Source organism: Pseudorasbora parva, chromosome 17, assembly GCF_024679245.1.
Source record: "Pseudorasbora parva isolate DD20220531a chromosome 17, ASM2467924v1, whole genome shotgun sequence".
NCBI classification, from domain to species: domain Eukaryota; kingdom Metazoa; phylum Chordata; class Actinopteri; order Cypriniformes; family Gobionidae; genus Pseudorasbora; species Pseudorasbora parva.
In genome coordinates, this window is record NC_090188.1 from 28,429,081 (window position 1) to 28,442,137 (window position 13,057).

General features: G+C 37.4%; 1 protein-coding gene across 3 annotated transcripts in view; it reads right to left on the reverse strand.

The window, feature by feature from the left end:
* kcnh5b (potassium voltage-gated channel, subfamily H (eag-related), member 5b) overlaps nt 1–13,057 on the reverse strand; it is a 77,143-nt gene that overhangs the window by 28,988 nt on the left and 35,098 nt on the right. For all 3 annotated transcript variants that reach the window (XM_067420929.1, XM_067420928.1, XM_067420930.1), the window contains one exon: nt 8,374–8,803. In XM_067420929.1, coding sequence (XP_067277030.1) covers nt 8,374–8,803 — 430 coding nt within the window. The remainder of the gene's footprint in view (nt 1–8,373; nt 8,804–13,057) is intronic.

The following is a 13,057-nucleotide window of genomic DNA, read 5'->3' on the forward strand; positions in this document are numbered from 1 at the left end:
AACTTCTACTCCTGTATTTATTGCCTCTCTCATGTGTTACCATAGTATCTCCGCTCCTCATCTCTATGGCAACCTTCCCTGAAATAGCTTTCCAAATACTTTAACTCACAACCAATAAGAGAAGAACAGGAACAGAGAAAAAAGTGAAATGAATGGAATATAAGATAAAAATGGATAATAAAACGCCAAATAAAATGACAAAGTTAGAGGAGAAGACAGATAGAAAGAAAGAAACGGAAAACAAGAGGGAGTCAGAAGGCTGAACATTGAGTAAGAGTATCTTTTTGATTCAGTTTCTGATGCAGCCATCTGACTCACCTTTATTGAAAGTAATTATAGTAGTGCTGGAAAAAAAAATTATCGCATGTATATACTGTATATATAATTTATCTTATATATGAATATAAATTTTTTATAAAAAGAAAAACAAATTCTTAAATATATACATGCATGTTTGTATATTTATATACAGTATACATAATAATTATAAAACAGTACACACATTTTATGTAAACACGAACATTTATTTTGGAAGTGATTAATCATGATTAATTTGGTAGTTAGTCGGTCGGTCGGTCGGTCGGTCGGTCGGTCGGTCAGAAAGAAAGAAAGAAAGAAAGAAAGAAAGAAAGAAAGAAAGAAAGAAAGAAAGAAAGAGAGCACAGACAGACTCTTTTGGCCATACAGTCCATCCGTTAAGTATTCACAGCGCTTCACTTTTTTCACATTTTGTTATGTTACAACCTTATTCCAAAATGGATTAATTTCATAGTTTTTTCCCCACAATTCTATAAATAATATCCCTTATAATGACAACATGAATAAAATTTGAAACATTTTTTTAATTTATTTTTTATCACATGTACATAAGTATTCACAGCCTTTGCTCAATGCTTTGTTGAAGCAACTTTGGCACAAATTACAGTCTTTTTGAGTATGATGCTACAAACTTGGCACACCTATTTTTGGGCAGTTTTTCCCATTTTCTTTGCAGGACCTCTCAAGCTCCATCAGGTTGTATGGGAAGTGCAAAGCCATTTTCAGATTTCTCCAGAGATGTTCAATTGGGCTCAAGTCTGTGCTCTGGCTGGGCCACTCAAGGACATTCAGGGAGTTGTCCTGTAGCCATTCATTTGTTATCTTGGCTGCTTGTTTAGGATAATTGTCCTGTTGGAAGATAACCCTTCGCCTCAGTCTGAGGTCCAGAGCGCTATGGAGCAGGATTTCTTCAAGGATGTCTCTGTACATTACTGCATTCATCTTTCCCTCAATCCTGACTAGTCTCTCAGGTCCTGCCACTGAAAAACATTCCCCACAGCATGATGCTGCCACCACTATGCTTCACTGTAGGGATGGTATTGGCCAGGTGATGAGCGGTGCCTGGTTTCCTCCAGACATGATGCTTGCCATTCAGGCCAAAGAGTTCAATCTTTGTTTCATCAGACCAGATCATTAGTTTCTCATGGTCTGAGAGTCCTTTAGGGGCCTTTTGGCAAACTCCAGACAGGCTGTCATGTGCTGTCTAGCCAATACCATACAAGCCTGATAGATGGAGTGCTGCAAAGATGGTTGCTCTTCTGGAAGGTTCTTCTCTCTTCACAGAGAAACACTGGAGCTTTGTCAGTGACCATCAGGTTCTTCACCTCCCTGACTAAGGCCCTTCTCCCCTAAGCGCTCAGTTTGGCCAGGCTGCCAGCTCTACGAAGAGTCCTGGTGGTTCCAAACTTCTTCCATTAATGGATGATGGAGGCCATGGGCGTCGGAAGAAAATGTGGGTGGGTCCTCTCCCAGAAAGATTTTACTGGAGTAGATGCCATTTACATTATGTACAAATATATCAGCTTGTTTACTAAACGTCTGGTTGGACCAGATAAAATTACGGAAAACACCAATTTTTCTACAGCAGCAATAAGTGTAGGGGTAAGATGTATGGCATCAAGTTCCGAGACCCAAGGTTCGAATCCACGTCGAATCCACGCCAAACTCGCTCTACTACCTTTTCCCAGCACAAATCAGATCGGAAAGGCATTTATTTTCAATAAAAATAAAGAAATTATTATAAAGACTTGAGAAACGTTTTTTAGCTGATGCATTAAAGGTGTGAACTCTAATGTCATTTTTGCTATTAAAGGTGCTATTAGTATATCTTAAAGGGGTCATGAACTGAGAAATCACATTTTCCTTGAGCTTTTGACATACTGTCTAAGAGGTCATCGTACTATAAGAATATCCAGCAAGTTTCAGAACTCAAAACTTACTTGTTAGTCCAAAACAGCTTTTATAGTTACCAAGCCCAGTGAACGACTCATTGTGGAATGTGCATATCTATGCCTATATCACTGCAATTTTGGCCCCACTCACTGACGTGTTGGTGAGATGACGAGGAGAGAAGTACAGGATGGACTACAAATAATCTTACCTTCCAATGGATCCTAATGCTAGGAATGTGGTTATTTATTTTCAACAATGTGAACAACTCAGTTGAGCACTATTTATTTGTATTTGGTACATTTCACTATGGATTCTTTGGTAAATCATTCGCAACTTCGGTGCAGACTTTGCAAGCAAACTTTCACGATATGGACTCGACAGTAATGCCACAACATGAAAGTAACCGTGGAAATTCTAATACCTGATCTGTGATCAGTGATTTCTAATATGTATGATTTGTTTACAGTCAGATGTTGTTTGTCTCTGTGTCAGTAAATCAAACTAGTGACTAAATTGTCAACTTCACATTGTTTCTCTTAGTAGGATGAAAAAACAAAACGCTAGTCAGTCTTTGCTCTCTCTGACAATTATCCGGCAACCACAAAGGACAAAAATGTATGATTTTCTTCTTTATGTGCTTTGAAAGGAAGGGAAGAGCAGTGGCCGACTGTAATTCACAACCTCACCACAAGATGCCTCTAAAAGTTACACACTGCACCTTTAACCTTGAGAGATGTAATAGTAAAGATGTCTTGAAAAAGTTTTCAAGAGAGTTTTAAATGTAATACCTAGCTATTTTATATATAAAGATGTTAGCCAATCCCAGCAGTAGGTGTCTACACTAAAGTCTCACAGCAGACACAGACCATTAAACTGTTCAAATCAGAGGGTTAAATCTGGGTAGCAAAAATGCCTTTTATTTCTAAATTAAGGCAATTTTGATGTAAAATTCATTTTAACATTATAAGTGCACCCCAGGAAACATTTTAAAACAATGCAGTTTATGACCCCTTTATCACTCCCATACAAGAAAGAAATGCACTGAAAAAGTCTAATAAGTCTTTAATGGCTAATATGATGTGCATTAAAATCATCTCCTTAACTCACTTGCAAGATGTCATGAATATTTGATATATTTTCCAGCCCTAACTGGATGTGACAGTTCCTCATAGTGACTTCAGTATCAGTCAGAGATGAGGACTGAGAACTTGTGATCAAAATAAGCTTGTTTTGAACAGTTTGGCATAAATAAAAACATGTCATGAGGAATTTATCTGACATTTTTTAGTACAATATAAACATATTTCACCCCACATATCACCCAGTAAGGTTTTAAACTTTTTATCCAGGTGTATCTTTGGGGCAGAAATAGAGAAAGTTCTAGAACAGATGGTGCTTGAGGGAGAGTCTCAGGGGAGGCTGTAAAATACTACCACACAGAATGAGGCCTTAAATGACCTCACTATCACAGACAGACAGAGATGTCGGCAAGACGTGAATAAAGAAAGACAGAGTAAGACAGGAGATTAAGATCTTTAGCGAAACATGGAAACAAAAGAGAAATGATCTTGACTGAAGGATCTGGAGATGAGAACAATGCGTTCAGATAATTACAGACAGAGAAAGAGAGAATGGGGCTCTGCGCTGTGTATGAGCCTCATCAAAGAGTCATCAGAACAGCTAACTACAATTATTCTCTCCATTAATTATGTACTGCTGTTTTTATTGGGCGTGTGTGATCATCTCCCCTTGATTAAACCAAAGTGTTCTGAAGACCTCACAACATCAAAAGTAGATCAACAGAATCTCATTAAAATGCCTTAAGCCCAAAACATACTCGTTTCTGGCCTTACATGGCATTAATAATGTCATTATAGGAGAAATCCCTCGTTCTAATATTATTCTGACATCAAGTAACATGTATTTGCCACATGCACGTCACCCTGACAGCTGTATCTCGCTGTTCCTACATTTCATGCATCAGAAACCAAATCAGCATCAGCAGCTCATTCGACTATCCTCTTAAAGCTTCACAATGACCCATTACTGTAATGAGCTCTAAAATGACTCCACCTGAGTGATGATATTAGAGAATATCACAGGTCAGGGAAACCGCTTTCTAGGTCAAAAGCAAGAAAACACCTTATGACTCACAGATCTAATGGGGATTTTTCAAAAAAAGAAAGAGGAAATGAGTGGAACAAAAATGGATTGTAAGCCACAAGTAATCATATTTCTGCACATATAATAGAATTAATAAATAATGTTTCTGTAATAAAATATAAAAGTAATATAATATTAATATAATAGCATTTGGGTTAATTTGGGTAAGTTTGGGTTTGTTAAGATTTGCTGTTTTTAAAGAAAGTCTCTTCTGCTCAGCGTGGCTGCATTTTTAAAAAAAAAGCTACACTGTGATATTTTCCCCCAACTAGCTGTGCGATATTTCCAATTTCGTTTTAACTCCTACGGTGGCCGATTTAGTCCAAGATTAACATGACTTCCAGTTCCACCTCCTCCATGAGTGCCATCGAGTGTTAAAACGCGAAAGGCGAAGCTTGAATTTATGGGTATGTCCCTCTTTGGCTAATGTACTTTCAAGATGGAGGGGCAACATGGCGACCGGCATTTGAACCCCTCACCCGTATGTATTTTCAATGACATATTATAAACTTACCAGAATACTTTATTACGTGAAAGAAGTAAATATACATTAATGAGCACATATATTTTTGAAAGAACTAAGTGGTTTTTTTTTAGCTAAGAATAAACTAAAAAAGTTACACAGTGTAGCTTTAAATAAAAATATTATGAAATATATCTATTGGGGGCAAATTACTACTGGTTAAATCGGCAGTGGGCGGAATCACATGAAACAAAACAAAAACAGTCATTCTAACACGGAATGCACATTTCAAAGTCGAATAACTGGCTGTAGCATTGGCTGAGAAACAAGTATGTGAATTTAGCATGTTTCCTTAATCTCTGCAAACGTTTTATGGTATTTTTGTGCTTTAGGTACAGTCAAAAAAATTACATACAGAACCTTTACACGGTTTGAATGTTTTTTTTTTGCCCGTGGAGTGCATTCAAATCATTTAATGCAAAGCTAGCTGTGGATTATCCCTCATATATGTATGTATGAGTGAGATTTGAATGCACTCTCCGTGGAGGCAACCACCCGCTTCACGTCGGGTGATTACGCGTTTGTGTGTTTTGGTATTTGAACCTAGGTTTTCTTGCACACTAAAGAAAAATTATAAACTTCTAAAAGCCTCCTAAAAACATGGTTCAAGAGCCATGTTAGCAAGGTTTCTAATGTGTGTTTCTGCGGTTCAGAGCAACATGCGGATAATTATTACTGCATATTTGTTTAGTCTCCAGAGTGACTTCTCACTGCACACACAGATCTGGAGAAGGACATTAACAACGACTGGCCTCGTTCCTTCACTCTGGCCAGTTATATGCCCTTCTCTCCACCCATCTCTCTCCATTACTGTCTCTGAGTTATTTCTGAAGGAGATGCACTAGAAGCAAAGCACTGCTGTCTGGAGGATAGAGGGGCCAGATGAGATTGGTCTGAGTAATTCTGACAGAGGAGAGAATAAACAGAAAAAGAGTAAAATAGCAAGAGAAGAAAAGAGACCCCGTTTAACCTAATATTAATATTTGGGTTGTTGACCTGACATGGCCTTGACGTTGACGTTGATGTGACATGTCACACAAAATAAAAATTAATATAATTAGTATTATCATTTAAAATGCAGTAAATGGTTAAACATTTCTTTGTCTTACATGGACCTATTGATATGCTTTGTCTTTAGAATTTTTTCTAAAGAAAGAAACACAGAAAGACTGTCTCAAGCAAGGTTCAAAAAATTACAACTTTCATAAATAAAAACAAAAAAGCATACAAATGTTAATAAACACCCCAGTTATAATTTTACAAGTGTCTTTTTTAGTAAATTACAATATTTTTTTCATCCATAGCTTTCTGAAATTGTAGGAACTTGATACATTTTGTCATTTAAAACCATGTCCTCCTGTATGAAACCATATCCTGATTTTAAATCGGACAATTCCACTGAAAAGTTTAATTAGTTGAAGGATCTCATTCAAGGTCATGTTACTGTGAAGCCCATAAGGTGCACATTGTAAGATTTATACTCAGAATTGTTCACCAATTCGAACCACTATAAAAGTGTTAAAGGAGCTATGTAGTATTTTTGCAGTAAAATATCCAAAAACCACCAGTACAGTGTTATATATTTTGTTCAGTTGAGTTTTTACAATATCCCAAATGTTTCCAACTATTTGTAAATCATGAGAAAATTGCTATTTTAATCAAGGAGCCGGGACGTCTGAGGATCGTGTCACCTGTCAGTCGTGTCACATCTGCGTTACCCTCAGTTTGCATAAGTGTGCAACAAGTGTCACTCACAGCAGCCGCTGAGCGAACACACAGAGTAACGTCATAACATCATTTTAAACACACTTAAATGTATCTGATATGAGAAACAGAGCTGCGTTACCTCATAGGAAATGGCGCCAGCGACTGTCCCCCGTCATAATAAAAGTCCCGCTGCTCGCGAGCCATGTGTTTGTGCAGCAATCGCTCCAGCTCCCTCAACACTCGGCTTCATACTACAGTAACATTAATGATCGCATCCATGAACATGACTTCTGCCTGAGTCCTATCCCGTTTCTTTTTCACTGGCTGTGAGGTGAAGACCACATGTCCCAAGATTCTGAGCTCAAACTTGGCGTCATCAAACTATGCCTTTGTTTAGAATAGGCGCCCTCTAGCAGACGGAAAAGTTACATAGTGCAGCTTTAAGTTTTATTCTCCTTTGGTGTGACACCCCTATATTCTTAAAGCTACAATATGTGTTTTTTCACTACTAGGGGTCGCTAACCTCTTTAAAACAAAAACAAAGGTGTGGATTGGTGATCCAGTGAATGAGCGTGGAATCATGAAACTTGTCATCATACCGATGGATCTAATAATGTTTATGGGGAAATAATGTTTGAATGCATTCATGTTTTTTTAACATGACTGTGGTATGAAAAGACTACTAAGAGACAGATATCAGCGCATCACGTGCAAGTCCTGTATAAAGAAATGAGGACATTTCATTCTACCGAACTACCCACACCACAACTGCTGAATTACTATTCATACAGGTCAGTATATTTGATGAATTAAAATCCTGAGTAAAAGCAATGGTTTCACTTGGTCTACACTATCTAAACCGCATTTAAGTGTTGAAAGTTATAATGTTATTCTGTGTGTTTGTTGGCTATATGAGACCAGCAGTAAGCTACATCAACATTAGAACATCATACTGATGATATTCTAATATTTCATCGTGTTGAGCTACATAACACTGATTTGTTTTATGTACATTTGCTCAACTGTCTAATAAAGCATATGAAAGAACGGCATCTCTGTCAAAAGTCAAAATATGTTGTGAAGCTCTCGCCATCTCGAAAATGGCACATCAATACTGGTCCTCTTTTGATTTCTCATTTTGTTACATTTCTGCTTGCCATGTCCCATAATGTTTGAACGAAACTACATCAGCGTGCTAGACGTTGTGCAATTGTCCATGTCTGTTGCCATGGTTTCTATGGCAGTAAAAGCTGAAACCAAGGGTAAAGCGGATATTACTGCATTGACAGGTGACTCCCTCACACATCTTTGTTCCTTGGTTAAAATCACTTTTTGTCTTACAATTCACAAATAGTTGAAAACATTTGGGATATTGTAAGTATTTAACTGAACAAAATATATAACACTGGCCTGGCCTAGTGGTTTTTGGATATTTTACTGCAAAAATCCTACATATTGCACCTTTAATTCTTTCTGCGTCACACAATAGGGCACATTTCAGTAAAATGTTGAGTAAAGGAGAAAATGTTCAGTAAAACCGTGAAAGAATTGACAAAGTTAGTGACCCCTATTTTTTTCAAACATTAGACTTCACACTACACAACTGTTTTTTCTTCAAGTGTTTTACCAAAAAAAAGCTTTTTTTTTTACTGCTTATTTGTCAACTACCTATTTACCTAGGGTGATCTGATTTATCAGGAAAAAAATGACAATCTATTTCCCCTGATCATTTTGTTCTAAAAAAGAAGTTAAAGAAGACAATCACTCACATCCAACCATCATCATGGCCACAGAGAAGATCTTCTCTCCGTCTGTAGTTGGGGCGATATTTCCAAAGCCAATGGTAGTCAGACTGGTCATGGTGAAATATAGTGACGTTATATACAGAGAGTCTTTTCCAGGGCCGCCCTCCCATTGACCAGTCCCACTGGCATTGTACCGGTATGGGGATCCAATGCTGGAGGCTAACTGGTAGAGCCAGCTGTCAGTCTTAATGGTGTTGGTTTGTTCATCGATGACCTCATAATCTCCAATGCTGTACCATATGCAGGCAAGCCAGTGGGCTACCAATCCAAACACACAGACCAGTAATACAAGCACAGCTGCGCCGTACTCCAGATAGTGGTCCAGTTTACGTGCAACACGACCCAATCGAAGCAGTCGAACTACCTTCAGAGAACTAAACAAGCTGCTGATGCCCTGGAAAAAAAACAAAATAAAGATGGTTTAGACATTCTGCTAACATAGCAACTACATGTCAACTAACTCTCAGAGTTTTTTACCATAGGGGTTTTATAACGGGGGGTGTTCAATTTATGAATAAAATAAAGCCTGTGGTAAACATAACTTGGCGATACTTTGACGTTTTGTTCTACAACTGAGATCACACAAACACCTATACTGAAAATGGGTGTGTCATACTTATATGGGTGAGTGTGTGCAGTTTACATTGCCGAACAAAATGTCAAAATATCGTCAAGTTATGTTTACCACTGTAAGTTCCACCTGTCACCCCAACAACGGAGTCCAATTAAGTTGATAAAGGAATTCTGCGTGTATGCCTTTTCAGCGTTTCTGTGAAGTTTACTTAATTGTGGGTATCTCATTGTAACTCTGACTCCATGCATAATGTAATCTGACTCCAATTTTATGTGACTTCGTTAAATTTGTTACGTTTGTTACATAACAGCTGATCATAAGATTAGTTGTGAATTAATTTAGATAGTTGATTTTTCTTAGTAGCCTATCTAATTTTCAAATATTCGTTCCGCCACTGGACCCGGTATCGCACAGAGACTTAACGTTCTCGATTACATTAGCTCATGGACACAAACTAGCCAGTTCTGATATTACAGAGGAGGCAGAGCGACTATTTTACCTTGTAAGGTTGCGCATGCTTACTCATAACAAGTGTAATTTTAGCAATAGTCACAAAAGCTACAACAAATAAAATTGCCCCTATATAATGTGCTCCATTCTCCATTCATTGGGTCGTCATTATGATCTTTCCTGGCATGGGGGTTTCTGGCTACAGAATACAAGATAAATCATATGTGATATATAGACATTCTGTGATTTGAATCAGGAGGAAGGGAAGGGGTGAGGAAGAGGGGGAGAAGTTTGGGCAGGGTGATGTCCTACACTCTTTCTGTGAGATCTCTCCAGATTAGTGAGTTGTATTGTTTTATTGCAGGGTGTTGGATCTCAGCTTGTTGTCTCGCAGTAAAACCAATTCTTACACCACAGGCTTTATTTTACTCATAAAATGAAAAATCCCATTATAACCCCCCCCTAGAAAAACCTCAAAGGAACCAGTGGCGAATTAGTCTTTGGGGTTTTGACTCTATTAAGCAGACAGACTACTAATACTCTAACAGAGTGTCTATTCACCAAGTGCAAATAGTGTGCCTTGTTGGCAAGTGCTATTCGCACTAGCTCCGCCTAACAATGCCTGGTTGTGCCAAACTACATTTAAAAACATCTTCAGTGGCGCAATCAGTAAAGTGTATGGCTAATCAAACATTGTTTTAGGTTCGAATCCACCTTTTGCAGACCTTGCTCTTCTCTCTTTTCTCATTAAAAAATAACATCGGAAAGGCAGCCTCCATTTAATAATTTAAATAAAAATAATTATTTATATGGTGTAAATACCATATAAGTTGCTATCAACACTTGATGTAAGCATCTATCACTATTTGCACTTAGTATAAATACCATCTATTGCTATTTGCACTTGTGCAAATAGCCGCTGCCATACTCTAATGACTGATAGTTGACATGTAGTTGCAAAGTTAATTAGCAAAATGTCTAAAGTGGATTATTGAAATTGTTTGGTATTGATACTGTATTTTACTTTGTGTATATTTATGAACAATGTAAAATAAAAATAAATGAAAAAATTATACAGACCACTAAGTTATTTTATACTATTTGGCAGACAGAATTGTTAATTGGACGCTACATTTGGAAACAGTGAGAGCTATTTTTCAGCTCACTGAACAAACTCTTCACAGTCCTAATTGCACAAAATATAATTTTGCAAACGGTTTGTTCTAAAACTGGAGTTGGTGAGCTGAGCCAAAATGACAGAAAAAAGGTGCGAAAGTGGTTGGACATCAGAATCACTTTCAAAGGAGAAAACTCTGTTATCTCCCATTATCGTCCAACATTAAAAGGCCTCTGAAAATTTTATGTCAGGCAGCACTTTAGTCCTGCGTTAAAACATGACCTGGTGTGACCATCTGAATCTTATCCCTTCTTTTAAAGTGCAAGTAAAAGATTCAACCAACAATGCAGCTCCGTTGAAACTGTAACTGTAAAGGTAACACAAAATATGTAAAGATATAGCCTACTACAAAACTGTTATGAAACCCCAATCCTATTTAAAAAGTCAAATGAAGAAAACAATTTTTTTAATTAAGGTAAGAAAAAAAAAAAACTAATCACAGGGAATGACAAATACCAGCAAAGTAATTTGTTATCATAAACATTATTACGAAAAATGCAGATTTTACATAAATGGATATGAATAATGCAGTTACTGAAGCCTGAAGTTATGTGTGCTCCTCGTGTTTATTTCTCTGATGCTGGCTTGCCTGCGAATAAACTTCATGAGAATAACAGAGGATTACATAATGTTTACAGCAAAATCTTAAATATAAAATTCTCTTTCATGTGAGATAACATGGAAAATTTGTGCTATGGGATTTTAATGAAAACTTATCCTGAAATAAATATTTTGCTTGAGATGTTTATCAGAGACAACACGCTGTTCAATTCAGACACAGAATTGAGTTCTGTTATCAAGGAAAATGGTAAAGAGTGGACCTGAACTCAAGATGCACAAAAGCAACTGTGAGGTATTTTAAACCCTCACTCTGATACACATTACACTCTTAAATTGAAATCAATTGTTCCATGCAGCCCATTTAACAATCATGGAACCTAAGTATAAATAGCATTTTTTTTAAATAGCAACTATTTCTCACAATTCTCACAAGATGGGTTTGGTGCAAACGGGGGGAAAAAATACCCCATGCCCACAGTTAAAGGTGTGATGAATTGAGAAATCAACTTTCCCTTGAGCTTTTGATATATAAAAGGTCATGGTAATAGAACAATATCCTGTAAGTTTCTGAGCTGCAAACTTCCTTTTTAGTCAAAGAAAAGCTTTTATAGACACCGGGCCTAGAAAACGATGATGTGCGCATCTTGACATTATACGTGCGTTTGCTTCATTTCATCACGGAATCGTTTATAAACAAGTCTCAGGTCGATACTGGATTTGCAGACATATTGAGATTAAAACGCAATGCGGTTTCTTCTATATTGGATCCGACAGGAATGATGCAGCACACTTATGTGAGTAAAAAGTGTTTTTTATTTGTAATAATATTGCATTGTTATAGATCGGTTTGCTTATCTGTCAGTGTCTAACAAAAAATACCTTTAGCACATCGGACTCAGACATGTATGGGCAGGCCATGTAATACAAAAATAAAATTCCAATCAATCGCATGTGGATGAAAAATAAATCATCGTGTTTATTTGATAAAGACATTTACGAGCCCTGTGGTCGAGAGAATCATTCCGGTTGCCGCTTTCAAAACAATCCCTTCCTCATGTGACCTGACCTGACAGGGGAGCTGAAGCTCATTAAATATGCAAATCTTATCCAATCCTAGCCGTGGGTGTTTACTTCCAATTCTCCAGTGCGGCACGCCCATCAAAACCCAGCGTTCAGGAGAGAGCCTCGAAACCAGTGTAGAAAATAGCCTATTACTTCTTAGTTTTGATGTTTTTGAATGTAAAAACCACACAAACGTCATTAGTTGTCCTCAGACAACAGTATACTTTTTTTTTTAAAGCCAGTTCATGACTTTAAATATACTGCTGGATCTTTGGATCTTATTTTTCTGCCAGAGGATCTGGACATCTGGACATGGTATCATCGATTCTCAGATACACACAGATAAAAAAAAATCTAAACCTGATGGTCTCTACTATAAATCTTGTAATAGGCCATTGGATCTCATATCAAGAAAATTATCCAAAACTAACATAAAAATGTGTCACTGAGCACAAAATTGCCATGGCGCTCCCAGTTCCCTGACCCTAACTCCATAGAAAATGAGTGGGGTGAACTGAAGAGAAGAAGGACCAACATGGACCTCAGAATTTGGAGGATTTGTAGAGATTCTGTATGAATTCTGTGTTGAAAAATAAAAATAAACCTTTTATGTAAATTCCAAGAGTCAGGGAGGGGGAAAAAACCCTGAAAAATATATGAATGAAAGCATGCCAGCGTTCAGTGAAACCTTGTTTACAGTGTTTGTCTGGGGTTTAGCTCACTGCACTGACTTCCTGTCTGAAAGAGAGAAAATGATCCACTCTGCACCAATCAATATCTATCCTAAGGCACATAACCTGGAGAGACTCCATGGATATATAACA